The sequence below is a fragment of the Daphnia pulex genome, chromosome 6 (genome assembly GCF_021134715.1).
Source record: "Daphnia pulex isolate KAP4 chromosome 6, ASM2113471v1".
Classification (NCBI taxonomy): domain Eukaryota; kingdom Metazoa; phylum Arthropoda; class Branchiopoda; order Diplostraca; family Daphniidae; genus Daphnia; species Daphnia pulex.
The window spans coordinates 2,719,732-2,746,785 of NC_060022.1; the positions used below are offsets into that span (position 1 = coordinate 2,719,732).

The 27,054-nt window shown below is 39.7% G+C and overlaps 6 protein-coding genes and 2 long non-coding RNA genes across 22 annotated transcripts; 3 read left to right on the forward strand and 5 right to left on the reverse strand.

Annotated features, from left to right (window-relative positions):
* Positions 1-185: 185 nt before the first annotated feature.
* On the reverse strand, positions 186-839 carry LOC124196503. The gene is made up of 2 exons (XR_006875742.1): positions 505-839; positions 186-316 (listed from the first exon to the last, which is right to left on the reverse strand). It is a non-coding gene; the product is annotated as an uncharacterized LOC124196503 (long non-coding RNA).
* A 65-nt stretch (positions 840-904) lies between these two features.
* On the reverse strand, positions 905-2,907 carry LOC124196502. Of its 3 annotated transcripts, none has more exons than XR_006875739.1 (5): positions 2,818-2,907; positions 2,075-2,345; positions 1,735-2,014; positions 1,164-1,677; positions 905-1,069 (listed from the first exon to the last, which is right to left on the reverse strand). It is a non-coding gene; the product is annotated as an uncharacterized LOC124196502 (long non-coding RNA). The 3 variants fall into 3 exon arrangements; XR_006875741.1 differs by having other exon boundaries at positions 1,164-1,652; positions 2,075-2,755; XR_006875740.1 differs by having other exon boundaries at positions 1,164-1,674; positions 2,075-2,755.
* Positions 2,908-2,989: 82 nt separating this feature from the next.
* On the forward strand, positions 2,990-7,117 carry LOC124196497 (importin-13-like). Its single transcript, XM_046591605.1, has 15 exons — positions 2,990-3,259; positions 3,332-3,499; positions 3,566-3,718; positions 3,781-3,853; positions 3,919-4,237; positions 4,303-4,515; positions 4,588-4,765; positions 4,831-4,980; positions 5,050-5,289; positions 5,361-5,465; positions 5,543-5,712; positions 5,786-5,972; positions 6,060-6,621; positions 6,686-6,860; positions 6,938-7,117. Exons 1-15 carry the CDS (start codon positions 3,110-3,112, stop codon positions 7,047-7,049), a joined length of 2,955 nt encoding a protein of 984 aa, XP_046447561.1. The 5' UTR covers positions 2,990-3,109; the 3' UTR covers positions 7,050-7,117.
* Positions 7,034-13,405, reverse strand: LOC124196499 (tetratricopeptide repeat protein 4-like). Of its 8 annotated transcripts, none has more exons than XM_046591614.1 (14): positions 13,276-13,405; positions 10,834-10,992; positions 10,686-10,768; positions 10,467-10,598; positions 10,100-10,267; positions 9,938-10,029; positions 8,587-8,730; positions 8,408-8,525; positions 8,172-8,343; positions 7,919-8,111; positions 7,678-7,856; positions 7,501-7,611; positions 7,266-7,430; positions 7,034-7,204 (listed from the first exon to the last, which is right to left on the reverse strand). In XM_046591614.1, exons 7-14 carry the CDS (start codon positions 8,725-8,727, stop codon positions 7,114-7,116), a joined length of 1,170 nt encoding a protein of 389 aa, XP_046447570.1. In that variant the 5' UTR covers positions 8,728-8,730; positions 9,938-10,029; positions 10,100-10,267; positions 10,467-10,598; positions 10,686-10,768; positions 10,834-10,992; positions 13,276-13,405; the 3' UTR covers positions 7,034-7,113. The 8 variants fall into 8 exon arrangements, with proteins under 8 accessions (XP_046447570.1, XP_046447569.1, XP_046447564.1 ...); XM_046591613.1 differs by having other exon boundaries at positions 10,686-10,748; positions 10,809-10,992; XM_046591608.1 differs by adding an exon at positions 12,563-12,658 and having other exon boundaries at positions 10,100-10,231; positions 10,690-10,992; positions 13,276-13,370.
* LOC124196501 (crustacean hyperglycemic hormone-like) lies at positions 10,829-15,268 on the forward strand. The gene is made up of 3 exons (XM_046591615.1): positions 10,829-10,995; positions 14,174-14,489; positions 15,163-15,268. The coding sequence occupies exons 2-3, from the start codon at positions 14,206-14,208 to the stop codon at positions 15,266-15,268; spliced, it is 390 nt and encodes a 129-aa protein (XP_046447571.1). The 5' UTR covers positions 10,829-10,995; positions 14,174-14,205.
* Positions 15,269-15,996: 728 nt separating this feature from the next.
* LOC124196498 lies at positions 15,997-18,116 on the reverse strand. The gene is made up of 4 exons (XM_046591606.1): positions 17,717-18,116; positions 17,456-17,644; positions 17,185-17,313; positions 15,997-17,107 (listed from the first exon to the last, which is right to left on the reverse strand). Exons 1-4 carry the CDS (start codon positions 18,039-18,041, stop codon positions 16,299-16,301), a joined length of 1,452 nt encoding a protein of 483 aa, XP_046447562.1. The 5' UTR covers positions 18,042-18,116; the 3' UTR covers positions 15,997-16,298.
* Positions 18,117-18,537: 421 nt separating this feature from the next.
* Positions 18,538-26,252, reverse strand: LOC124195440 (ankyrin repeat domain-containing protein 26-like). Of its 6 annotated transcripts, none has more exons than XR_006875195.1 (7): positions 25,725-26,252; positions 25,325-25,630; positions 25,132-25,239; positions 24,881-25,009; positions 24,113-24,823; positions 18,644-18,893; positions 18,538-18,576 (listed from the first exon to the last, which is right to left on the reverse strand). XR_006875195.1 is itself a non-coding variant. In XM_046589843.1 (7 exons), the coding sequence occupies exons 1-7, from the start codon at positions 26,068-26,070 to the stop codon at positions 18,754-18,756; spliced, it is 1,698 nt and encodes a 565-aa protein (XP_046445799.1). In that variant the 5' UTR covers positions 26,071-26,252; the 3' UTR covers positions 18,538-18,753. The 6 variants fall into 6 exon arrangements, 5 of the variants coding, with proteins under 5 accessions (XP_046445799.1, XP_046445801.1, XP_046445798.1 ...); XM_046589843.1 differs by having other exon boundaries at positions 18,538-18,893; positions 25,325-25,420; positions 25,463-25,630; XM_046589845.1 differs by lacking the exon at positions 25,132-25,239 and having other exon boundaries at positions 18,538-18,893; positions 25,325-25,420; positions 25,463-25,630.
* Positions 18,900-24,110, forward strand: LOC124195442. The gene is made up of 2 exons (XM_046589847.1): positions 18,900-20,486; positions 23,588-24,110. The coding sequence occupies exons 1-2, from the start codon at positions 19,066-19,068 to the stop codon at positions 23,643-23,645; spliced, it is 1,479 nt and encodes a 492-aa protein (XP_046445803.1). The 5' UTR covers positions 18,900-19,065; the 3' UTR covers positions 23,646-24,110.
* Positions 26,253-27,054: the final 802 nt, after the last annotated feature.

Below are 27,054 nucleotides of genomic sequence, written 5' to 3' on the forward strand. Positions count from 1 at the left end.
AATGAATACATCTTCCATTTCGAACCATTTGAAGGACAGTCGGATTTTTTGAAAATATTGCAACCTTATATCTAAGTTTCAAACACATGATAAATCCACATTCATTTCATGATGTGAGATCTAGGGTTTCAATATCCAAACATATGCTTTAAATTTGTAATATTTTTACCTCAAGATCATCTTCATCAGATTAATAATGGATATAATTTATCCAAAGAAAGAACAATCCACTGACGCGAGAATAAAAACTGGGGGAGGGAGTTTGTTGTTTCGGGTTGTTAAGCAGAATACGACGACAATAGAATCTAAACCATCCCTGTGAAAGCGATAACACAAAATATAAACGTGATCAACATAACTTCAAGGATTGAAAAACTAAATAAATAATCATTTAGATGAGATCTATTTACAAGGGAAGAGGAGACATTTTGAAATCTGCAACCCACATGGACGAGGTTAACTAAGGTTTGGGGGATTCCGACAGGATGGGCCACAGAGGATTACCTGATTAAGAAATCGATCGTGCCCCCAGCACTTTTGAAAGAATAACACGTGTGAGCATGAGTCGGTGCTAGTTTTTGCTGCCATTTCTGTCGAATTTCGCAAAACGCGCGTTCCATTTCTGTCATGGGGAGTTAGCAAATTGTGGATTCAACATTGATTTCTTTTTTCATAAGTGACGGAGGCGTCTTTTCGGTTTTTCTCTTTGGACCTCTTTAATTTGAGGTGCTAATTCATCAATGTGAATCTAGTTGGGCGCCTTTTTCGATCATTGGATACACCGGCATTTGATGCAGGAGGAGGTGCGAGATATCATTGGACATACAGAGATAAGAGGGCCATCTATAAACAACAAATTTAATGAATTCAAAACACTTCAGAAAATATAATTGCAAAATCATCTTGAGTATGAGTGACGATTGGCCAGGATCCAGCTCTTAATCCGCTTCTCCTGGAGAATGTGGTCACGTAGGGTAACTTGTGCCAGACAGAAGAGAAGCATCCTAGCTCAAATAGGACGAATGGAAATTGGAATGGTGGGCAATTGCAACAACATAGGATGAACAGTCTGCAATATGACAGCATGGTTGCAAAAAAAAAAACGTCCGTTTAAACTCACTGCAACCTGGAATGGAGAACTTGTGAAACAAGCCAACAAGTACCATTTTTGGTGTCTCTGTCCTCTGATGCCTAGTTTTAGCGAAAGTGGATAGCTCGTCGGGTCCTGGTTGACATATGTCTTGTGTCGGCCGTGCATACACAATTTGAAAATGGCGTTGGCTGGTAAAAGAGATTGAGATTTGGTGGGGGAGAGGGGGTTCACCTCCTTGGTAACGAATCCACCAGAATCATTAATCGCAAGTCAACATATGCGCACTCCACAATGGCAGTCTTGAAGTGTATGGAATAAGTTTCGTTAACAGTTGGTGTACCAGTAATAGATAGTTCTTAGCTGACTCTTCTTTGGATTTGGATTCTACATACTTGTAACGTCAAATCGCCATCTGCAACGCATGATTTGTTTACCGTAACTTTTTCAGTTACCATTTTGTTCCCTTTGTTTTGATTCATAAACAGATCAGGCTTGTCATCTTCTCTCTCAACTTAGATGACCGTCTTAAGGGCTTTTCTAGCAACTCACTCATTCAAATCTTGAGAGGATTCGATGTTAGCCTACTAAAACATAGCAAATTATGGGCGTCTTTTATGACAAAACTAAATTTCTGTATGCACCTTTATGCTTTTTTGTCGACTGGAAGGAACCTGTTTCAATATTTCTTGCCTCAAGCTGCATTTTCTCATGACAAAGGGCCTTTTCAAATTTTGTCTTGACGAATTGCATGCAGCCATTTAAGTTGACATGGCTGCTCAAGTAGTACCACATCTTACAGTCCTCCACGCCAAGTTTTTCAACCACTGCCAATTTCTTCCCGGCTGCCACTTTAACGGTGTCTTATATAACGACCCACTATATATGCAGCCCATGTCGGTCATAGTACAAAGATTTCAGAATCTGAAAAGAAAAAAAACAAACAATTATGTTAAACTACTCTTACACTTGGAGAATACATACAATCAAGAGTTGCCAAAATCTGCTCGTTATGCAGGAACTGTAGGACGAGAAAGTCGAGAAGATTAGTTTTTATTTTTAAACCTGGAACCCGTAGGCGGAAACTGGTCCGTATGTTGACGATCCCGAAACTTTTTACAATAACGTCAACATTCTTCTCACTGGCTAGCATTTTGTCTTCAACAGAAAGGCATATTTCATTGCTTGATGTGGAAGTGTACAAATTTTTTTAACTTCCATGTAGATTGGAAAAAGCAATTCGGGCTACATTTTTCTGGAAAAGAAGTGTACAGGATCAACCAGCAGGTACTTTTCCATCACTGGATTCTTCAAAAGCACAAGACAACACCAACTATGACTTAAAAAGCTTAGACTAGTATTTGAGCTAATGTGATGATGGCCCAATAATAAAGACACAGAATAAAATTTTCGGCTTCTTGCACTTTTTCACCATGGAGAAGTTGAATGACTGAATGTCCAGTGCAGGTGAAACAATGCAAATCTCATTTTGCATAAATGTGATGTGATAATGCTGGATTGACACCAACGTTTCCTTGACATGAATGATTCTCTTAAACCACGTGCAGGGATGCGGGACAACCACTGATAAGTATTGGACAATCGAATCGAGAAACAAAGAAGACTTTGCGTAAACGGACTTCATTACCAAATGCTCGCCACAATCTAACCGTAAGCGTAATAAGACAAACAACAACATAACAATAATATATCAAACAATAACCTACCTTTCACTAATTAGAAGCAGTGAATCTGTGGTTTTTACTTTTTACTTTTGCACTGCAGACGAACTGTCAAACGGTTGCCATTGGCAACTTGCCAACATTTTAAAAAATACCTTTTTTGCGGGAAAAATCCGATGTTCCGAACGTGGCGGCACCTGGTGTCAGCTATCAAGCTTTTTTATTTGAAATTCGTCTGCTGCAATGTGGTGGTAAAATCATGGTGAAGTTGTTCTGAATTTTTTTTATACAATAGCAAAAACGGAAAAATCAACATACTCTGAAGAAATATCTCATCATGGAGTTAACTGTCGAAAATTTAGAGAAAGCCGTTAGTCATTTTTATCAAAATTCGGCCACACAGTCTCAACTTAACTTGTGGTTGACTGCTGCCCAGTCATCGGCTCAAGCATGGATATTCGGATGGCAACTTCTTGATCAGTCAAAAGTAAAATAATAAAAAATATAAGTTAAGCTTGTGATTGTTTTTTCTAAATTTTATATGTTACATATCTAATAGCCGGTGGAGGTGCAGTACTTTGGAGCTAGCTCATTGCAGATAAAAATCTCTAGATTTTGGCAAGAAATTCCAGCTGACAATTATGCAGCTTTCAGAGAAAAACTAATCGATGCTGTTATGTTTTATGCAAATGGACCCAAAATTGTACTAACTAGATTATGCCTTGCAGTAAGTGAAACAAAGAATCTCAAAGTATTTTACAGAGTTTTACTTATGTTGGTTCTTGAAAACAAGCTGTCATCCATGATTTTGCACTCTATTCCTGATCAATGGACTAGTCCTTTGAGCGATTTCATATCAATATTGCAACGTGCCAGTGGAGGTAGCCAACTAAAACCACAACATGTAAATCTATTGTTAGAGATATTGACTGTTCTTCCGGAAGAGGTTTGATTTTTAATTTATTTTCTAAACGTATTTATTTAATATTAATCTATTTGTTGAATCAGTTTCAAAGTATGCGATTAGCACATGAAAGAAAAATTGCTATCAGAGGAGAACTACTTAAAGCAGTTAAAGATGGTATAAATGTGTTAAAACTTAAAGATAAAACAACAGTTTAAGTTGCTTAGCTTTTCCCCTCACAGTACTGCCAATTTTACGTGAAGTTATTTGCCGTGGAATTCATCGTGAAACACCGGTTTCTTCAGATGACGAATCAACTTCTCAATCCGGCATTAAGTGTTTTTCGTCGTGGATTCAACATGGAGTTGGAGTCGGCTTAGACGAAAGCCTCCATTTGGTAGAACCTTTATTGGCAGCGGCCCGTAATCCCAATATGACAGAAACATCACTGGAAGCATTAACTCATCTACTGAATCACCCTGAAACTCACCGTTATCCAAATTTGCTCATGGACATGCTGAACCAGCTGCTCTCGCTTCAAGACCATATTCAGCTGTTGAGGTATTTTGCATTACGTCTAACATTTATATCTGCATTACAAAAAAAAATGTCTGTGAATTTCTTAGACGTGAAGGAGACTTGGAGGGTGCAGCTCACATCTATGCTACGCTTGCGGCTTTTGGCGAGAGCCACTCTCGTCTTCTGTTGGATGCAGTTCTAGAAGACGGATTAAAGAAGGAGAATGTTCTTCAACTGATACAAATCATGTTGGAGAGCACCGGAACTCCTGGTCGATATCCTCTAGACGAGAACTGCAGTCACTTGGCTTTTAGTTTCTGGTAATTGCCCCTTTTTTTTTAATTATTATTCGTTGATTGCCTGATAAAATTATTATTTTTTTTTTCCATCAGGTACATTCTTCAAGATGATATTTGTACTTCACCTGTTGACAAACAAAAAATCTATCAGTCATTATTTGGTCCCGCGTACTTGACTCTGGTCGATATTTTGATGACCAAATCAATGATAGCAATTGATCAGTCGGATTGGACCCCTGACGATAAGGAAACTTTTCGGTGTTATCGACAGGTATTCGATTCAAAAAGTTCGTCCATTAAAATTTTATCATCTCAATACATGTTGGTAAATGCCAGGATATTGCTGATACGCTAGCTTATTGCTACAAGTTTTTGAGATCCGCAATGATGGAACGTTTGGCCTCTCACCTGGCCTCAACCGTGTCTCAATGTAATCAGAATCCCAATGAGTGGCCTCCATTGGAGGCATGTCTGCATGCTTTAAAAGTAAGATCCTTATTATTTTACACCAGGCCAGTGAACATAACATACCTACAAATGTCACTGAACTAACAGGCGGTCGCTGAGAATGTTGAAGCGGAAGCAGATCTGCTCGTACCTCAGATACTGAGTTTGTTCGGCAGTATTCCATACGGTTCCGGTCATCGCTACGTCGTTAACACGGCCCTTGAGACCCTAGGTGCTTACGCTGAATGGTTGAGTGCACACCCCACCTACTTGGGCCACGTACTACCTATTCTTCTTTTTGGGCTTAATAACCCCGACGCTGCCCCGGCAGCAACTTTAGCCCTTAAGGTAATTTGCGCATTTGAATGTTACTTTTGATTTCTCTGAGGAACGTAGTGTTATCGAATATTTCTCTGTAGGACATTACGCGAGATTGTCAAATTGGTATTCGGCCGTATGCCGAAGCATTATTGCAAGGTGCTGAACAAGCTCTGCGCCTCGATGATCTCAAAGATAGTGAAAAGGTAGTATATGCAATTTTGACATTTTTCTATAACTTATGAAACATACGTGATGTGACTGACTTGTTATTTTTCTTTAGATTCGTTTGATGTATATTTTAGGGAAAGTGTTATCGATTCTTCCTCTGGATATGATAGTGGCCAGTTTGAATCGTGTAGTAGGTCCGTGTGTGGAGGAATTACGAGCTCTATGCACTACCCGTGAACCGGACGCCACTACAAAAATTGTTCTTATTACTCGGCTTAAAATGTATTAATTACTTACAATGTTACTTACTTTTTTTTAATTATTATTTGTACGTTTTTCCTTTTGTCTATTTCAGGATTGCCACTTTATGCACTACTCTTGATTTGAGAATCTCTAGTGGAGATGATTCTGAAGCTGACGAATCCACTACTCGACAGGTTTTAGCAATCCAGCAACAGCCCGTCCTATTGATTGCACAACAGCTGCTACCTTTTTTGAAAGGTGTTGTTGATCACTGGGGTTCCGATGAACAGATTTCAGAGGTATAAACTGCTTAAGCCGACTATTAGTAATAGTAAAGCTCACGATCTAATACTTTATTTTTAAAAATTACTTATTTTAATTTTCAGTCCATTTGCTTGGTTGTCAAACATACCGTCTCGACGTTAATGGAAGAATCATTATCTTTTTTGCCAGAATTGGCAGCTGTGATAGTCCAATGTCACCGGTTATCACCGCAAGCAGCTACATTGGACGTGGCCAAAATGATCATTTTGATTTTTAGCCAGACCTCGAACGACGCTCAGCAGCTTATTAGTGCCTTTCTCTCGGAGATCATAGGAACTACGTTGCAAGTTTGCGGAGTGGACTGCAACACATTGACACTTGATGGAGTTCCATCGATTGATGTTGCCCGCCTCGCTGATAACAATGAGGTCTTGGGTAGTTTTCTCGGTCTACTAACTCAAATCATTAGGAAGAATCCCAAACTATTGATTGGTTCGTCTTACCCTTTGCCATCACTTTTTTATTGTGGTATCGCCGGTTTGACGAGACCAGAATCACCAGTCCTCAAAGCATCTACTCAATTTTTGGTCCACTTCATCACACAAAGCAGAGAGAATCCCGAGTTGGTATCTGTCGTGCAAAATCAAGGCCTACTACTGGTTACTCAACTTTTAAGCTGCATAGGTAAGTAAAATAAATATTTCTTTGGTGTTTGGATCATTCTAACATGTCGTACATTTTACTCCAGGAGGGGAATCTCCTCGAGCTCTTGTGGAGCACACGGCCGATGTTATTTTGGCCCTTAACAAGAAATACTTCGACAGTCTTTGTCGATGGATGAGTGCATCGCTTGGTCGTGAACGTTTTCCATCGGCCCTTGTCAACCAAATTCAAAAGGAAAATTTTTGCCGGTCTATCCTTAAGTAGGCATATATAAGATTTCTGCTAACTTTTAGCGTTCACTTGTGCATTAATTAACATGTTTGTTATCCTGCCCCAGGGAAAAATCTAACAAGAGAAGACTGCAAGACATTGTAAGAGAGTTCTCGCTACAATGCCGAGGACTTGATGGTACTGAGTACTCGGAACAGACAAATCGATTACTTCCTTGAAATTTTATAAACAATTTGATGTAATTTGTATATCTTTCTCGTCATTACAAATCCGCTCGAAATATCAACTTGTGTACCTTTTCAAAAATTCTTTCTGGAATGGGCTTCCTTCGACCAAACAAATAAAACCAGGAGTACCCCCTTGAACAACATACCTTTAAAGAAAAATTAAGTCATAAGCGATTAAAATATATAATTTAGGTATGAAAATATTACGTGTTTTGGGACAGCACAGTCTTCAATGAACTATTCGGATCAACAACATGAAGTTTCCCGCTATCTCTGTGTTCATAATACATCCGGATTGAAGCTGGATTGTATTTTTTCTCCAGATCCCAAAGTGGTAATTCCTCAAACATCAATTGCAGATGGTCCATAAAGCTACACCACAGGGAGGAAAAAAATTAAGTTAGCATTTCATTGAAACTGAGAGATAAAAATCAATAACGACCAAGTGTCTTCGTGGAATTCCTGAACGAAGTCGGTTTCCCCATACTCTGGATACAAGAAAAGGACTGGCCAAACTAAACAACCGTCGACAAGGTGAACACGTTTCCCAATCCTACGTCAGACAAAAATTTTTACATTATAAAATAATGCTGATGCAATAACTTTTCGTGACACATACGCAGCAGGATGGCATGGTTCAATGCTTGACAAGTCCAAGATTGCGCGTTCACTATCCTTTTTCCTCTTTAAGCCAGTGTTGATTCCACGAACACCTAGGGCGGTAATTAGCTCGTTAATTAAAGCTTCTTCTTTTCTTTCTGCTATCTCTTCTTTTCTCTTGTTTCTTTCCTCAAGTTTCTAGTAATTAAAGAATTCGATTAGTTGACACATCTATTTGGCTGAGTGGCTTCACAACATACTTGACCCTGCACGAGCTCAGTTCGCAATTTAACAAGCGAGGGATCAGTGTTTTTTAGTCTTATTCCATAGTCGCACCATTTCTGGCCGTCAGCGTACCGTTTTAATTTTAAGCAACATTGGGCAGCTCGTACGACGGCCTTTGTGTAATCAGGTTTTAATTTTGCAGCTTGCAGGCTGTCATTCAAGGATGACCTTGGGCATGAAATCTTATTTTAGCTGATTGAAATTTAAAAAAGCAAGTTAATTTCCAACCTGTAGTTGCCTAGATGAAATTGGCAAGCAGCTCTATTGAGATACAAGGTTGCATCAATTTCCACGTTTCCACATTTCTGTTTAAGACCTTCAGTATAATTCGCGATAGCAAAGCGATATTTTTTCAGTTTGAAGTTGAAATTGCCATCATCTTTGTAGGACAAAGCTAAGTCTGCAAATTAGGTCAGAAAAATTGTGAATGCCAAATCAATTACCAACACTTAAATTATGATTACCTTCAGTAGTATTTTCTTCTGGGTCATACTTTAGCTGTTGAAAAGCTTCAAGGAGAGGTGGTAAAGGTTCTCCCTCTTCTGGAAGTTTCTTCATGAAAAATGGATGCTGCTCCATTTCCTAGTGACATTGGGGATATTAGTCAATTTGTTTGAGTAAATAAACTGATTCAAAAGCATACTTGTTCCCAGGTCTCCTCGTTCCATCCTTCAGAGTAAGGAGTATTTTTACGGGAATTTATAAATTCTTCTAAATCTTCATCAAGCTTCAAGGCTAACTGATGCTTCTCTTCATCTGTCATATGAGCTTTGGGGTCTGTCATTTTCTGTGCAAAAAGAATATTGTTATTAACAAGGAGCTAGTCAGTACAACACAGGATAGAAGGAGATACAAATAATAACCAAGCAACCAACAGCGCAAGTCTGCCGTAATCACAAAAGTAAAATAAATGATACGTGTCAATCGAAACTGCAATCAGATTTCAAACGGTAACAGTTATGAGCAGACATGGCGTACATCAATGGCCCCACCTTATTGACGTTCTATTTATGCTTTACTTCAAAACCATTACCTTTCGCTTTCACGATGTCTAACCTTTTGTTATTCAAGCAACTTGCATCAACACACGTGCACTAAATTACTCGTCTGCATCAGACAGTAAAGCCTCGTCTGCATATGGGAGAAAAGTAGAGCCATCTATCTTTAACTTTTTAACGAGTTGTAATCAAAATCCCGAATCGATGCTTTTTTTCAAATTGAGAGTCCTTAGATCAATTTTAAATAATCATACATTCATTGAAAATTCAAGGCATTGCTAAAAGCGGCCGAAAAATTACAGATGAAAAGGTCTCGACAGAACGAATTACCAGATGGCAAGAATAACTATAAATAGGAAGAGACGGAGATATACTGGGTATTGGCTTTCGCCACGCTGCGCAACTACAATGAAGCCAATCGAGACTGATGGAGGCACAGCGCACAGCTCCCATGTTGAAACTTGTTTTTCAGTGAAGGACTCGATTGGCGCTAAAGTTGGTTACATGTTTGAGAGTTCTTTAGTCAAGTTGATTTACACTGTTAGTTTAGCTCAAGGGTGCCGATTCAGTAAAAGTATAGCCTTAACAACAAGCAGCAGTGAGCTGATACCTCCGGCAATAAAGCAATAGCCAAATGAAATAGATGCCCCAGAAAAATATTTAATTCGCTGTTAAAAGCGTTGTAGTATACACCAATCAAGGAGATCACATTCTACCCACTTTTTCACCCAATGATATGATAGAGTGGACTTCATTCAATTCAGTATCTAGCAATATTGCCGGGTAAAATAACACAATAATAAAAAAAAAACGGTACCAATATTCGTCCACATGCTGTTCCTGCATTACTCGATCACACGCCGAGAAGTTAATTAAGTCTCCCTTGTTGGATGCGCAGCGCAAGTTATGTTAGACCACACAATAAAGGCAATAGATCTTGTGAAAGTCGTGGGCTGTTTCTATCGAAACGAATGTAACGTAATAGAATCATCTAACCTTTTTCGTTTGGCCTAAAATGTCAGCGCAACAGCTTCCGGTAGAGAACGTTTGCCAATGTGTTTGTCAATTGTGTTGCTGCAGAAAAAAACCTATCATTGGAAGTTTGTACATAATTCAAGGCGAAGAGGTGATAACAATAACAGCTGATTACACATCAACCTGTTTGATCCGCTAGCTCGTAATTCCAAGACACTTCATGAATTTCAATGTGGTTTTACTAAACGCAGTTTATAATTATTTAGGCACATTTTCCTCAATACTCGGATGCTAAAAGTTAGGAACTTTAAGTTCCTAGGAAAAGTTAGTTTTGTTAGGAAGTTTAGTTTCCTAAGAAAAGATAAATTACAAATTGAAATGGTTAAGTGCTAGTCGTTAGAATTAAAATGTCAACAGCTTCCGGTGGAGAATGCACGCCAGTGTAGCCAAAAAAGAATTATCCTTTAGCAGTACATAGCATTAGCAGTACACTTACCTTTAGCGGTACATATTTAAGGTTTAAGATGATATTAATTAATTACACACCCACCTGTCGGATCCGACCAATCTCTGACGACACAATCCCAGACTTCATAAACTTCGACGTTGTTTAACTTAACAGCTTCTAATTATGTTGGCACATTCACTTTCTTCCTCTGTATTAGGATGCTAAACTAGTTTCCTGAGCGTAAATAAATGAAAAAGGTTAAGTGTTAGGCTACTGAAAATCAATAGAGGATAGAAGAAGGAAATTTAAGAAGGTGGTTACTTGCAATTTAAGCTTAAGATCGCTGCTGCCGTTGGAAACATCGCGAATTATTCTACTCCATTTCTCCAAAGAAGACGAATCAGCTATAGAATTCACCCAGCTATTTGAATCTATGGCACATACTGGTCGTTTACAAAGATGATTTCACCAATTGAGTCTGCTTGTTGCTACTCCTTGTACACCATAGCAACTCGTCTGTCCCTTCGTCACTATATAAAGTCCATCCAGCATCCGAAGAGTATCAGAGTGTGCGCCTACATCATCCGGTACGGGAACCTCGTGCGATCTACTCACCTCCTTTCCTCATCTGGTAAATAAAGAAATTTATATTTGTCATTTTCTGTTAAAAGCTTATGGTATAGCAGAGTAGATGGTATTGTTATGGCAAAATTTTATAGTTTTACTTGAAATGTCATTTTGAATTTCTAAAAAAAAGAGTTCTTTCATAATTTTGCAATGTAAAAATGGCATGTTAGTAATTTCAGTTGTTCGTCGTAGTTACCCCATCTCATTCCTGATAGCGGAATTTTTTTTTGCACATTTCAATTTCGGTAAAAATTAAACCTTGATACATTGAAGAGAAAACTTTCACATAGCATTTTGCTTCGTTCGAATACTCAACTTGAATTTTACTCTAGATCACTCTAGATTTACGCTATTTTTCCTGTTTAAAATTTGATACTATTTGAAACGATAATTTGGTCACGGAAATAATCAGGGCGTTCATTTTTGCCATTAGTGTTGATTGTACGGAGATTGTAACGCGTTTTGATGTTCTATGACCCTCGGCTTCAGTCTATCCATAAAATAAGTCCAGTGTCGTGTGGGAAATACAAAATAATAACTCTCGGCTTGTTGCGCAACAATGGGTTTTGTAACTTGACAGAGGACACCTGGGAATTCCACCCCATAAGAATAGAGGAACTTAAAGGTTCTTTTATCTTGCGTCAGCACGCCAACACGTTTTCCATTCACGTATCCACAGGATTCCCAAGATGACGATCACGTAATGCTTGAAGCAATTTCAGTTTCCTAATTTCAGTTTCCCTCGAATAGTGTGATGACCAAAGGTTTTTGGGTATGACAATGCACTTTGGAAGTCGCTTTCTTCTGGTAAAGGCCAGAAAATAATAAGGGTGTCTCTCGTTAACTTATCTAACAGGTTTCATTAAAGCCGTATAATATTAACTAACATAGTATTTCAAGAAGTCGTAACAAAACAAACAACACATCGGTTTTCTGAATTTTGATTTTTCACGTCCTCTTTTTTTTCTGTGAAATCAAACTAACCCAAAGGCTTATCAGCTAGACACATTATAATATCTAGAAATGAGGCCGATCTAGCAGCAAATCCGAGGCGGGTGATTTAGTATTAGCAACTATACAAGGCAATATGAATAAGAACAGTTACTTTGTCACCTATTTAAACGTGAATATGACACATTCGCAGCAGGAAATCGAAAGCGGGAGACTATATGGTTTTAAATATTCAGAATTTTGATAAGGGCCGAGGATTGAGAATAAAGACTAGGGTAAGTCTCGCTATGTGGGTACCGTCAGATTAAACTAGAGCCATCGCCCTTTATTCTACTTTGCCACATATAGAAATTCGAGTCTGTTATAATTACTGACCTGGGCTCTGTCTGATCAGATTCAACCCCAATGCAGATTTGGAATGTTAAACACCCAATGTTATTGTTTTAGCAGCTATCTATTAGCTATCTAAAGAGGCATTTTAATTGATAAAAACCTGTTGCGTCATATACAAACGCCATCAAAACGTGACTTGTGATAAAAACAAAATGTTTTACGCTTGAGTATAGAGCAGAGAGAAAGAAAGAAGGAGGCGGAAAAATATGAGGAGGAGTTCTCTCTACCGACAATAACATGGTGAATGGGAATAACCAGGTAAGAAAGGGCTGTAATCCATCGGATCACCGGGGGGCAGAATCACGTGACTCACCTACGCACGCCTAGTATAAAAGTGGAGGTTATTCTCGTGATTACTCAGTATTCTTACAGTTTTAAAATACTTCCTTTACTTTGAACAACAAAGAGTGTCAGTTCCCTTTCGAGAAATCAAAGAAATCAAGAAATCCCACGTGCAAGCGAAGGATTTGCGAAATTAACAAAGGTAAACAGAAAATTCTGCAAATAAGAAAGTTAATGCAACCGGAAGCGCCTTTTTGACGGCTTAGTCTACAATCAAATTTTTCTAGTTAAATATGTAGTAGTGGCACAATCTGTCGCCAATGAGTGACGCGAGTCACAATTTTCTTAATAATAGATTAACTTTTGGAATACGAATTCGTGTTCTGATCTAATCGTCGATTGATGAGCTTTTCTGGCTCTTCTCTGACAACAACTGACAAGAATTTAACAGCTGGCTTTTTTCTGAGAAGAACTAACAAGAATTTAACAATTGGGAAATAATATTAGTTTGTTTTCAACTATTTACTTTTGGCTACATTTCTCAACCAGAATTTTTGTTCACAAACGATTTCAATACTATTACCCAGAGTAGAATAGCTGTCTCAGACCACAGTCAAACAGAGAAGAAAAATACAATCAAATAGAGGATTTAACTTACCCAAAATTGAGGTGTCCATATTGATTTCGAACCGATTAACGGTCCCAATAAACTGTTTGATCGTGCACAACTTGTTGGTTCGGTAGGAGAGATGACGACTGGCGATCAGGCGAGAAGCAAATTTTGAAGGTGGTCGCCACACTGGCGACAACGTGGCGTAACGGAATACAATTAAACTAAGAGAAGGGACTTGTATGGAAATCGTCACCAAATTCATATAATATTTCCATGCTGCGTGATTGTCTTTTTATACCAATGATTTCATCGGTCAAAAAACACGAAAGATGTGAAAAAAGATCAAGGACTCCCAAGAATTCGTGCATGTATTATCAAATCATATGTGCTATTTATAGTATCTAATTTCCACCGCTAGATGTCCAAGGGAAGAGAAATCAAACAAAACGAGGGAAAAAATAGAAAATAAAGGGGGTAAAGTATAACCGATTGTCGTATTGTCATATATGCTACACCCCCTTTTCAGTATTCCCCTAATTGGTTTAGTTCATTCGTTGTGTTCTGTTCCGGTTCCGTTGCACCGCGTTTTCTCCAATTTGAAAGTACCCCCTAACTACATACTTCTCCATGGAATTTGTGTAACTCTAAAAATTAAATTAGCATCGCACTAGCCGAAATCAGTTGGCCACTCAGTGAAAAGTGGAAGCTCAATTTAATCCTGTTTTTACAATAGCTATGTATAACACAAACTTGATCGAGAACATATCCTCCCCCATAGTTACTAGCCTTTTCCTCTTTCCCTAATAGAGGAGGGTACATTTGTCCTTCAATAGAATGATGCAAACTCATAAGAAAGGGAGGAAGAGGTTGCAAAATTTTCTCCTGTTACTCCCCATCCGACTATTTGAGCCGCTCTAAATAGCTGGATCATTTGTTTTCACAGATCGAAAAAGCTCTAGGAGAACGAAGAAAACCATGGCCGCAGTGCAGCAGAACGGACGCCAAACACACAGTTCCTACTCCATTCGATCTCTTTTGGGCCTAACCACTTTATTGGTGGTTTTGCTTGCCATTCTTCCGTATTATCCAACATCGGCCATGTCTGCTTTATCTAGCGGTCATCACTCCTTGTCAAAACGCTCTTTCTTCGATATCAATTGCAAGGGGCTATACGACAAAAGCATTTTTGCTCGTCTCGACCGCATTTGCCAGGATTGCTACAGTCTCTATCGCGAACCCGAGCTTCACACACTGTGCAGGTAAATTAGTTTTTGTTTTTTCTCGCCGTTTAATTTTGTCCTTAATTGAACTTGCAACATTTATCGAACAAAGATTCAACACACATTCATTTGTTACGACTGTAAGATTATTAACTATAACGCAAGTGTGTTGCAACTCTGTTATTAGGAAGAATTGTTTCACCACCAACTATTTCAAGGGCTGCTTAGATGCCTTGCTCATCAACGATGAAAAAGACATTCAAAGAGTGATGAAGGATATTTCAATCATTCACCAGATTCCAATTTAAAAGAGGGCATACTGTCCAGGTATAATTAGCCATCCTTCAGCAGCTGGTTTGCCAGTCCATCTTTGCTTTTCGGCATATGTTTAATAACCGGCAAATTATTCGTGGCATCCGTTTTAGCTTACTCCGCTTTAATATCAACAACTCTTTTTCAAGGCCCAACAAGACTGGTGCCGTATTAATAAGTTTCTATGTGGCTTAACTAACTCGGTAACAACTAAGGTATTAGCTGAACTAACTGTCAGATTTAAAAACTGGCTGGTGATTTGCGCATTTGTTTTAACCCACTTTTTAAAAGTGTTAACAATTGGATGGTGATTGTTTCTGTGTTTCTCTCCGCTCTTCTAGCGCATTCAAATTCTTCGTGCAGTAAAATTAATCGTAGTCGTGTTTTAATGTATATCCAGGTCGGAATGTTTTACAACTCCTTTCTTCAAGGCTTGCCTCAAAGTCTTGCTTATGGAGGACCAGGATCCAGATTACTCCGAAATGATCGACAAAATTGGCCGCTAACGCAACTTTCAAGATAATATCGTGGACAGAGCGCGCGCTTCTCCTCTCTAGATCTTAAACTACTATGTGCATCATCCTATTTATTTGAAATTTCGTCGGCTGATTTTTTTCGTCTTTGGGCAACAGTGCAAAACACCCCTGAAATTTTTCTCCAGTTCCTTTTCTTCGTGCGCGTAATAACGCACGAAGAATTTTATTTAGACAGTCGAAGATGGATAGAACAGTGTAATTGATATCTTAGCAACAGGTTTATGTTTGTCGTAATTCGTCATATCTCTTGGCTGCTTATCTTGTCCCTAATTTGCTGCCCTAAAATGAAATCTAGTCTACTCTTCTGAACAATCAAGAGCCTATATATTTGTCACACGTGAAAAGCTAAATCGCGAATATATTTATACATGAATCTATATTGTTATCAGTGTCCAGCGGGAAATATAAAATCCCGTTCTATTATTCCCCCTTTCAGTGCAATCCCGGAGGAAGTTAATTATACCTTTTAATCCTCCATTCCTATTTTCTATAAGTTTCTCTATATTAATGCCTCTTTCTGCTATGTCCAATATATGTACTTGAATGTCCACTGTGTCGGTCATGTTTCTGGATATACAAATATACTATTAATCAAGCATGTTACTTAAATATGATAACCAATTTCAGAAACAGAAATGTGAAGAAAATTTACAAACTTTTGGGCGGTAAACTAAAATTTGGACAACATCGACTGATGATTCTTTTTAAAGTGCAAGTTGAAGTCATTTTTAATTCTTCCCTCTGGGTTAACATTGCTTATATAACTTCATATATAAAGGAAGGACCAACACTTTTAAACTGAGAAACCAAACTGTTTTATCGGGCAACGTACAATACGAGAAACAAGGACGGACATTTTGGAATGTTTCTGTGTTTCAAAGATAACAGATCAATTTAACTAAAAATAACCAGTTGAAAACATCAAAACTGAAATACGATTATTTGAAAGGAAAAACCGCTAGTACAACGTACGAGAAATCTGCGATACTCACCGCGTTAGTTAAAGAAATTGGTTGGTAAAATCTTTTCCCAAATTCAGTTCCTCTCTCATCCGGTTGTACTTGATTTCTAGGTTACGTAGCAATTCTTCTTTTTCGATTTGAAATTTAATGCCCAGCATCTTTTTTTTTAGTTCCAAGAGGTTGCGATAGTTCTCGTTGTTCTCAGTGCGAGATTTCAGTTGTGAATAGTAGAGGTTAAGCTCCAGATCAACAGAAGCACGGTTATAGCGCACTACCATCAATTCCGATTTTTCTTTCTCGATTTGTTCTAAAGTTTGTTGATACGCAGCATTTTTAGTTTCAAGGTCTTCTTCAGCATCTTGCAAATCTTTTTTAGCATTTTCTAGTTGAGAAACAGCGAGATCACATCCCTTCACAGCAGCTTCAGCCCTTTTTTCCTTCATAGCTAATGTATTGCGCAGATAATTCTTGAAGTCTCCTTCTTTGGCGGAATTCAACTTTTGTTTGGCTTCGCTGACGCCCTTTTCTGCAGCAACGGCCTGGGAACGAGCCAAACTTAGGGCGATAACGAATTCTTTTGCGATGTTGGATAAGGAATCTCTTTCTTCTTTGCATGCGTCGACCAAGCATTGAGTTTGACTAGCTTGGCGTTCAAGTGACTTCAGTAGATCTTCTTTACTTGCTAATAATTCTTTTTCAATGAGCAACTTTGTTTCCAGCTCAGTTATCTTTAACCTTTTTTGTTCAGAGAGGACTTCATTAAATTCCAACGAATACGAAGTTATCAATTTTTCCAACTCCCTTTCCTCGGCTCTGAGTCCATCTAATAACTCAACATGTGTGCAGTCTAAAATACAGAAATAGAAATTAGAATTTTAAAAATTAACTTTATTGTTCTGTTAATTAATTATTATTTTAGCTAACCTGATTTAGGGTTCCAAGGAGAAGGAACAAGTTTAAAATCAATTATTGGTGAAACGGCTGGATCGTCTAACGAGTTAACTACCCTGCTGGGGTTCCATTTCACCAGTTGTTGTCGTTGCTGAGAAACATCTAAATTTCGAAAAATGTTCATTAAGAATGGATACACAAATAAAGGGACTTTCGCTGCATTAGTCTGGCAGTCAACTCCTATCTTTTATAAACTATCATAATCATTGGAACATGAAAATTTGTAGGCCTACAAAGTACAAACCTATATCTCGCCTTTTGATGGGGGAAATTTTAGAAGTGGGTTTCTGATGGACCTGTTTTTCAATGTTGGTGTTGGATGATACACTCAAAATATTCGTTGCTGCAGTTTTATTGGCATAATGACTAACAGGTAGCTCATTTTTCTTTGAATTTGAGCTAACATTTCCATTTTCCAACTTCCGAATTTTAGCTGGTTGCAAAATAACAAGAGTACACATAAACACTTTGGTTGAAAATTTAAAGTATTCACATTACTTATTACCTGGATTCAACCTGTCAATCCTTTCGGTTTCCTTGTTGCAAATGTTTAATTGTTTGTTCAATGGAGGCTGATCCTGTTTGAAGCCAACAAAGGACTTACTCAAAACTTCTTCAGATGAATTTTGCACGTTTTCAAGGTATATATGGTCAACTTTATGGTTTGCATATGGTCTAACACCTTTGGAACAATCAGAACAACACTTCTCAGTATTGCTTTTAGGCTGAAAAAAGATTTCACAATCATAACAATTTCGTATTTTTCTGCTGCTTGTTGATGTTGACGATCCCTCAACATGATTAGATTTAGATTTCGTTTCCTTGGTCATCTCTAAAATTGAAGCAAAATAAGAAGGTTTAGCGCCGTTTCCACCATTAAATTTCCTATGGATTTAAGTCGCTATCTAGCGGCCATATTCGCAATTGTGTCTAAACTAAATATGTCGGAAGTCGGATTAATGAATTCTTAATCAGAAAACAAATATTTGTAGCGGAAACAGTGTGCAATACTTAATATTTTTTTTTTCATCGACTTCTTAGTTCTTACATTCTTAAGTTTGAAGAACACTTCGATTTAAAAATCAACTCAAAACGCGTTTCTGTAGAAGAATATTGGATCGTAAATCATATGGTTAATTCGTTTTCACTACCCCATAATCGTCTATGTTTACGCGCCAACGTGAAGAGAAATGTTCCGTCATAGCTTGATCTGATTCGGGGACTCGAGTTAAAACTGGCCAATTCCTGTTGAGCATTTCACCATTTAAAGTTCATGCGCTTGCCAAAGTGCATACATAAGAATACAATTTACTCATCAGCCAAAGCCAAGGGAGAAACGTTTGTAATTTCAATTCAACATTATTCCTGAGAAAACACAGTTAAGAATCAAACAAAATGGTTTCACATAAACATGAACGCGGAAAAGAGTTACCGTGTTTACGAAGTATTTCCAAATACGAAAAATGATTTAATTCAAATCAACCGAAGAACGCGCCAACAAAAAAAATAAATTTCAAAAGTTCGACTGGAAAGCAGCAAAACTCAAGGTGACAGCGACAACATCTGACTTCTTTTTTCTCTTTCCGCGTCTAGATCCTTCTTTTTCAGTACGAGTTTAATTTCAAGGGATTGCTGGAATTCCAATCTTTCCTTTTCCAGCTTTCTTTCGTGCTCTGAGCATTCAATTGTACTGCGAAATGCATTTCGCCTAGACCCTAAGGGTGTAGACCTACATTTATTCAGCTTTTTAAAGAACAAAAAGAGGGGGGTGTGCTGCCCTTTCCTCTTACCTGCACACGCCCTTTGCCATTCAGACTTATTTCAGCTCGCGTACAGTGCAGTCAGAATTTCAGAATGGCAGGCCCTAGTGATTTTTATGGTTGGCATAGGCACCAGAGAATGGACCCACGGGCCGTAGGTTTTCGTACTGAACAAGAAGCTAGAGATTGGGCAAATCGTTCTCGTGATTGGAATGGTCAGCCACGCGACCGTTTTGTTCACTTTGATTATCCAGATAGAGAAAGGTCTCCTCTTCGAAACTATCGAGAGTGGGCTCCCTCCTTTGACGCTCAACCGCCATTGTTTAATATTCCACCCGTGATTCCACCACCGGCTTTTGACGTTCCTCCGCGTGATCAGTTTTTTCACGGAGACCGGTTTTATCAAAATGATGTGGGGGATCGACCAAGGGGGCGTGCGAAGGAACGGGGGAATGGCGCCGAGTTTCCGTTAGATGATAGGATCGAAGAAGAAGCCTACGTTCGTTTTAGCAAGCTAAGAGACTTGGAAGAAAGAGAGAAGCGGGAGAGCAGACAGGAGGAAGACGAAGAAGATGGCGAGTATCTTGAAGTAGAGGACGAAGAGGAAGAAGAGTTAGACGAGGGGGGTCCAAAGCTAGTGGACCGTCCATGGCTACCAAAGGAGCGTACTCCCCAAGCCCCTGCCGCCGGATCTAAGTCGAAAGGGAAGGCTCTAAAACCAACGCGCGCGGCAGCCGCGGCAGCCACGGCAGGCTCATCCAAAGCAGCCAGTGAATCAGGGGAAGTGACGGCGTTCATCCCAACAGCGATTTCAGACGAGATTAGGGTTTGGCTAACGACTGGCCTGTCAACCGACGATTCAAAAGCAATCTCAAAGAAATTTGAGCTCGAGTTTGAGGACCCGACTTTCTCGATTAAACCGCCTAAGCTCGACGGCTTTATGTTGAGGCATGCTAAAGACAAAGATCGATTGAAAGGGGTTAATGCTTCGGAGGAAGCGCTTATACAGACTCAGCTTAAAATAATGGACGTTGCCCCACCTCTGTTTGATTTATACGCTAAAGTGTGTGCTCTTGGAGAGGGAGAAACGGTGACGCAAGCCAAGAATACGGTGCGGGCCGTTTTACAACAGTGGGGTAGAGCGTACTACCACATCACCCAAAGAAGAAGGCGAGCGGTTGTGACATTGGTGGAACCGACATATGACTTCATATTGTCAAACCCTGACGCTTTCGCACCGGGAAAGGAGGCAACTGAGCTCCTTTTCACGGACAAATTCTTAGAGACGATGCTCAAGGAGGCGTCTCAAGACGCCACACTGGCAAGCTCATCGGCGGCTCGAGCGAGGGCTAAGGCAGGTGGAAGAAAGGTAGCAGTGAACCCAGGCCCATCTCAACGGGTGTTGCGCCCAAGGAGAGAAGCAGCGGCCCAATTTCCCGTTGAAGGGAGGCAGAGTGGTGGGGTCGGAAGAGGACGACCGCCGGGTGCAACTGCTTGGACTCGAGGAGGTGAAAGGTATGTTTTCGTCCCTCCTTCTGATCCCATTCAAATTTTACGCAATACTGTTGTGTGTGAAAATGTGGGCGGGCGTATTTTACATTTTGCTAAAATGTGGGAGACTGTTACGGACGATCGTTGGGTCCTAGACAGCGTGTCAAACGGGGTTAAGCTAGATTTTGTAGAAACCCCGAATCAAACTAAACTTCCGCGTCCGATAACAATGTCGAAAGAGATGGCAAGCGTTTGCGACCAGGAAGTAAAAGATTTACTTGAGAAGAAAGCCATTGTAGAAATTTCGAATAGCGGGGAGGATGGGTTTGTCTGTTCTCTATTTGTTATTCCAAAAAAATCGGGCGGTTTTCGCCCGATTGTAAATCTTAAACCACTTAATGTATTCATCCGGTATGAACACTTTAAGATGGAAAATCTTGATTCCGCACGCTTCATTTTGAGAGAAGGGGACTGGCTAGCAAAGTTGGATTTAAAAGATGCTTATCTTACGGTCCCTGTGCACCCCTCCCACCAGAAATATTTGCGTTTCACCTGGAAGGGGCGTATTTTTCAATTTACTTGTCTGGCTTTTGGTTTAGCTCCGGCCCCGCGGTATTTTACGAAAATTCTAAAAGTAGTGGCGGCTTTTCTGAGAAGGCAGGGCATGCGTCTCATCGTGTATCTGGATGATATATTAATAGTTAATACATCAAAAGATAGCACCAAAGCCGATGTAAATAAAGTGGTTGAATTATTACAAAATCTGGGTTTCTTGATCAATTGGGAGAAGTCAATTGTAGAACCGTCGCAAGTAATAGAGTATCTGGGCTTGGTTATTAATTCGGTAAAACTTTCCTTTTCGCTGCCGTCGGACAAGGCTGCAACCGTTAAGGCCAAATGCGATGCGGCCCTTGCCAGGAGCAGAATTTCATTGCGAGAGATTGCGTCGATAATGGGCAACTTTACTTGGGCCATACCTACGATACCTTTTGCGCAGTCTCATTTCAGGAGGATGCAGGCATTCTATATTAAGCAAGCTAGAAAAGTGGGATTTAATTTGAAGTCGGAATGCGTGCTATCGGCGGAAACCAGGGACGACTTAGAATGGTGGTCCAACAATCTAGGCTTAAAAAGGGAAAAGTTGTTCTTTCCTAGCGTGCCAGATCTGGAGATTTTCTCCGACGCTTCTCTAACAGGCTGGGGAGCGTATTGTAATAATGTGAGGACGAGGGGCTCATGGACTTTGGAAGATACCAAGAGGCACATTAATGAACTAGAGATGTTAGGCGCGTTATACGCGATTCAATCATTCGCGGCGGTATCGGAAAGTATAGCGATAAAAATTTATTTAGACAACGTCACGGCAGTGGCTTATATTAATCACGGCGGGGGTACCAGGTCCAAAGCGTTGACGCAATTATCAACCACTCTGACAGCTTGGTGTGAGAGCCGGAATATTGCAATCGAAGCGGTTCATTTGAGCGGCAAGCTGAATGTAATTGCTGACGAAGAGTCTCGCGCCGGACCGGATGCAAGCGATTGGAAATTAAATCCATCCGTTTTTTCTCGCGTTCAAAAGATCTGGCCATCAAAAGTTGACCTTTTTGCGTCCCATTGGAACGCGCAGCTCCCCTCTTTCTTTTCGTGGCGGCCGCAACCGCAAGCGTTGAACACAAATGCCTTTTCAGTTAACTGGAAGGGCCTTTCGGGGTATCTTTTTCCCCCTTTTGCGCTAATTTTTCAATGTTTGGAAAAAATTAGAAGAGAGAAAGCTGACGTAGTTTTCGTTTGCCCCGTATGGACAGGTCAGGCCTGGTTCCCGGTGCTACTCGAGCTAGCGTGCGACGTAGTATTTCTTCTTCAGCAGGAGCCGGACCTCCTGACATCGGCACTGAACGAGCCGCACCCGTTATTAGCATCCAGCGCACTTCACTTGGCCGTTTGGAGACTGTCCGGCGACAGTTGCGTGACAGAGGCTTTTCGTCGAACGTGGTCGACCTTCTTGTGGCCGGAAATCGACCGACCACCCTCGCAACTTACGATTCCGCATGGCGGAACTGGACACATTGGTGTGTGCGAAGGGATACGGATCCCTTGTCGGCGGATTTAACCGAGGTTTTGCAGTTCCTCACCGACTTGCTGGCCTCGGGCAAGTCGTATAGCGCAATCAACATTCACCGGTCTATGTTGTCCAGGACCCTGGGGTCCATCGAAGGCGTTCAGATAGGCGCGCATCCGCTTGTCGTCCGATTAATGAAAGGCTGCTATCACAAGAATCCCCCCAAGCCCAAGTACAACGACATGTGGGACCCGAGTCAAGTTGTAGAATTTATTAATTCGTTGGGCGAAAACCGACACCTTACCCTGAGCGTCTTAGCTAGTAAATTGGTCACCATGATAGCGTTAGCTACCTTAATGCGAGCGTCGGAGATAGCGGCAATTGGTTACCGATCCGTCGTCTTCTCAGAAAGAGGGGTAGTATTCTCATTAGATAGGTTACGGAAAGCACAGCGGAACGGTCCGCTGCAGTCCTTTTCAATATTAAATGATCCGGATCCGATTTTATGTCCAGTCTTGGCGCTTAAAGAATTTGTGGAACGTACGAATCAGTTTAGACGCGAGACAGACGAAGGAAAACTATTTGTTGCACTCATCGCGCCCCATAGGCCGGTCTCAGCCAGTACAGTGAGTCGCTGGATTAAATCGTTCTTGCAAAAGGCCGGCATAAACACTCGGTGTTTTGGGGCGCATTCCACAAGAGGAGCGGCCGCTTCGAAAGCGGTCAGTGACGGCGTACCGGTGGAGGCAATCTTGCGAGCCGGAAGTTGGTCAAAAGAAACGACGTTCAATCGATTTTACAATCGAGCGTCGACACAAACGATGTTTGTTCAAAATTAAAAATTCATCATTGGGCTTTAAAATCACCCTTAGGGTCTAGGCGAAATGCATTTCGCAGTACAATTGGTAAATTACCCGAGGGATCGTTCTACGATCCTGAAGGGTAATTGAAATTGTATAAGAAATAAATGTAGACGACGACCCTAAGGGTCTGTCTCCCACCCATACCCACCCTGTGTCATCATTTATTTAATTATGATTCATTCAATTTTGGAAAAAACGCGTAGAAATCAAACCTTTCGTGGCCGGAAAGCTGGAGGTTATTCTAGAAGCAAGAATAACTAGACTGGCGAGAAAGTAAGAAGGCCCCATTACGTGTTCAAGTTACGGCAGTTGGCAGAGCTGTCCAGAAGAAGAAGCGCACTATTTTTTGCTGCAACCATTATGTTCATGTTTCTGTGTTTCATGATATGTTACCTTGGGATAGAGTTTTTTTACCCTGAAGTCCTCAGGTTTTTTCTCGTATCCCCCTCAAACTGTTATTTGGAAGTTATGTGTGAAATTCTCTCTGATTATGTTTGATAACATGTAATTGTGTTTGGTTAAAACCCTGTACACGGATCTGTAGCTATAAGTCTGAATGGCAAAGGGCGTGTGCAGGTAAGAGGAAAGGGCAGCACACCCCCCTCTTTTTGTTCTTTAAAAAGCTGAATAAATGTAGGTCTACACCCTTAGGGTCGTCGTCTACATTTATTTCTTATACAATTTCAATTACCCTTCAGGATCGTAGAACGATCCCTCGGGTAATTTACCAATTTTGCATTGTATTTCAAGCAACTGCTCCTTGAGTTCGAAGTATTTACAAAAGTTTTCCAAGTTATTGCCTTGCAGAAGAGACTCCAGTTGTGAATGAGCACGTTTGACTTCTTCATCGGTAGAATTGCAGGTATCGTGCAATGCCATCAGTTCTGATTTCAACTTTTCGCCTTGCAATAACATTTCGTGATGAACAGCCTCTTTCGATTTAAGGTCCCCTTCTGTTTTCTTCAGATCTTTTTCCGCCTCTTCAAGTTGGGAAACGGTGTACTTGGCTTTAGCTTCTGCGTCCTTTGCTCTTTCTTCTTTTTTCGCCAAGATGGTGATTAAGTAATTCTTTACAACCTCATCTTTTGATTCTTCTAATTTCCGTTTGATTTCGTTGACTCCCATTTCAGTTGAATCGCATGACGAACGAGCCAGTTCTACAGCAGCACCGGCTTCTTTTATGTGGTTGCGCAGCGAATCTCTTTCTTCTGCAAATGCTTCTACTACGCATTGAGACTGGACGACTTTTAATTCGAAGGATTTTACAACACCTTCTTTGTCGAATAGCATTTCTTTCTCGGCGGAATGCCTGGATTCTAGTTCAGTTATCCTTTTTTGTACAGAAGAGATTTCATCATAATCCAACTGATATGGAATTAACATCGTTTTTAGTTCCACTTCTTTGACTCTCAGATCATCCAACTCCAAAGTTGAGAAGTCTAATGTAAAGAAATATAGAAATAGGTAAAGATATGATAAGACTTCTATTCACTAACCTAACATATGGTTTGAAACATGTTGAGGAACATTTCGGATTGTTAAATGTTCGGGATTATCCAACAATTCCGTACTAGGCTTCTCGCCGGAACCGCTTGACTTCGACGGTGGCATTGAACGGCATAAATCTAAAAACAAATATAATTTAAACATTAACTTTGCAGATCCAGTCCGTAGCAGCTTTTTTAAGGCATTCTAAATCATTTCAACAAATTATATTCATATTTCTTTTCAAACATTTTTCACTAACCAGTTTTGCTTAACTGAGTTAATTGATGGAATTCAGAAGGGCAAGAATCACCAGCCTCATTTTTAAAGCTAGCTATCTGGGATGAAATGGCATTTTCCATGCAAATGACTAATTTATAAAAAACCCAGATGAAAATACATATTTCAAACATAAAACCTTCTTTTTCAGGTCCAGTTTAAGTGTTTACATTTACCTTGATTCTCATCTTCATCATTATTGGATTCATCACAAGACGATGTAGATAAATCAATAACAGCTAATGGAATACTGTCAGTTGATTTCCTAACAGCTAATGGAATACTGTCAGTTGATTTCCTCAGAATACCAGTACCTGTTGCTGAGGAACTTTTCCCAATAGCACAGGTTGTTGGTGTTTCAGATCCTAAAGTGGTGCTGCTAGATGAGATATTTTTTATGACTTGAACAGCATCAACTTCTTTAGTTCTGATTCCTGTGAGTGTTCGCTTTGCAGTTTCCATCGGTAAATTGATATGTGGAACTGAAATGAAAAAGACAGTAATTAAATACAAATTGATTCATTTTTTTGGTATGCATGTTATGGTGTGATTATTTTAAATTATGAGCATACTCACTTGCTGAGCGTAAATTCGTCCCTGCGAGGTCAATTAACAAACTGCCATTGGGAACAGAAAGAATGCCAGGTTGGTTTTTAGGTACCAATTTTATTGGTTCCAATTTCCAAACAGATGGCTTTCTTAGACTTAGACTGGACTGAGATTTTTTGTTTCCTAGATTACTTTGATCTACAGCAACAGCGTTTATGGGTTTATCCGCACTACATTTAGTACAAAACTTGTGTTCTTTTGAAATTGGTTGATAAACTTGTTCGCAATCATAACAACGAGAAACGGTTTTAGAGGTTCTAGCACGTTTTGCTTGATTAGAACCATGGCTTTCGTCTTTAGAATTTTTAGACATTTTGACGGGGAGAAATTTGAAAAAAATTATTGATAGAAAGACTAACAACTTCTTGTTATTACAACTGTAAGACTTTAATGAACATAATCGGATAATCAAAACGTGGTTGGAACAAATCAAACCAAATGAGAGGGGGAAAAACAACTCTTCTCAAGCTCTCTAGTCTCTACTAACGCTCTTAACATGGCAACAACTCCTAAAACACCATCTAGTGGTAGCATAAGATATTTTTAGTTCAGCTGTGCGCCATATTTTTTTAATTAAAATTGCATTGAAATATTTCAACAGCAATTTTATATAGAATTTTCTTTCCTCTCATTTTTCTGATAATAAGCGGAGAGAAGTGTCGCACACGAACGACGAACCAAACGAAAATGTTGGAATCCTAGAGTGCTAATTTTCTTTCTCGCTCGCGTGATTAACAAAAGTCCCTGTGCATGTGCGGCCGTTTAGCGACAGAAGGAAAGAAAAAAAAGTAAGGATTTAATTTGTACTGCTTGCACTCTTGTGTATTATTCAAACAGACCTTTTTGAAATATGTATATTTACTTGAGGCTCTCTGCAGTTGTGTTATAATTATAAACAACCGGAATCATAAATCATGGCAACAAATTTCCTGTGGCAATGGAAAAGCTATTTGTTATGCAACACGTCCTGTTTTAAAAAATGCAGTGGCTGTCGATTGACGGGAAAATTTAGAATTTTCATGTTTCGTTATGTTTCATGATCCACAACAGAGATGGCGCAAAATTATCCTGCGAGTTTTCTAAATCGATTGAGTTGACGAGGACATTTCTTATGCTGGATTGGATTACTTGTTTTCGTTGACATTATTATTACGTCATGTTTTTTGTTGTCTTTTGTTTTCTTTTTTTAAGATACCCACCCATTAAACCCAAACGCGTTTCTCGAATTTTCCACTTAAGTCTAACTTAATTGTTTCCAAAGTCAGTTGATGCATTTAAATTAGGTGAAACTATTAAT

Excerpts from the sequence above, each read along its gene's own strand:
- LOC124196501 (XM_046591615.1), top strand. The coding sequence starts at position 14,206 with ATGGCCGCAGTGCAGCAGAACGGACGCCAAACACACAGTTCCTACTCC. Across the intron at positions 14,490-15,162 it reads GAGCTTCACACACTGTGCAG|GTCGGAATGTTTTACAACTC; the intron begins GTAAATTAGTTT and ends ATGTATATCCAG.
- LOC124196498 (XM_046591606.1), bottom strand. The coding sequence starts at position 18,041 with ATGACCAAGGAAACGAAATCTAAATCTAATCATGTTGAGGGATCGTCA. Across the intron at positions 17,314-17,455 it reads CATCAAAAGGCGAGATATAG|ATGTTTCTCAGCAACGACAA; the intron begins GTTTGTACTTTG and ends TTCGAAATTTAG. Across the intron at positions 17,108-17,184 it reads TCCTTGGAACCCTAAATCAG|ACTGCACACATGTTGAGTTA; the intron begins GTTAGCTAAAAT and ends TCTGTATTTTAG.
- LOC124196497 (XM_046591605.1), top strand. The coding sequence starts at position 3,110 with ATGGAGTTAACTGTCGAAAATTTAGAGAAAGCCGTTAGTCATTTTTAT. Across the intron at positions 4,238-4,302 it reads GACCATATTCAGCTGTTGAG|ACGTGAAGGAGACTTGGAGG; the intron begins GTATTTTGCATT and ends TGAATTTCTTAG. Across the intron at positions 4,981-5,049 it reads CATGTCTGCATGCTTTAAAA|GCGGTCGCTGAGAATGTTGA; the intron begins GTAAGATCCTTA and ends CTGAACTAACAG.
- LOC124195442 (XM_046589847.1), top strand. The coding sequence starts at position 19,066 with ATGGCAGGCCCTAGTGATTTTTATGGTTGGCATAGGCACCAGAGAATG. Across the intron at positions 20,487-23,587 it reads TGGACTCGAGGAGGTGAAAG|AAATCAAACCTTTCGTGGCC; the intron begins GTATGTTTTCGT and ends AAAAACGCGTAG.
- LOC124196499 (XM_046591614.1), bottom strand. The coding sequence starts at position 8,727 with ATGACAGACCCCAAAGCTCATATGACAGATGAAGAGAAGCATCAGTTA. Across the intron at positions 8,112-8,171 it reads TTTCATCTAGGCAACTACAG|GTCATCCTTGAATGACAGCC; the intron begins GTTGGAAATTAA and ends TTCATGCCCAAG. Across the intron at positions 7,431-7,500 it reads GAATTCCACGAAGACACTTG|CTTTATGGACCATCTGCAAT; the intron begins GTCGTTATTGAT and ends CCTGTGGTGTAG.
- LOC124195440 (XM_046589842.1), bottom strand. The coding sequence starts at position 26,070 with ATGTCTAAAAATTCTAAAGACGAAAGCCATGGTTCTAATCAAGCAAAA. Across the intron at positions 25,010-25,131 it reads AACTCAGTTAAGCAAAACTG|ATTTATGCCGTTCAATGCCA; the intron begins GTTAGTGAAAAA and ends ATTTGTTTTTAG. Across the intron at positions 18,894-24,112 it reads TGAAATACAATGCAAAATTG|AATGCTCAGAGCACGAAAGA; the intron begins GTAAATTACCCG and ends GCAGTACAATTG.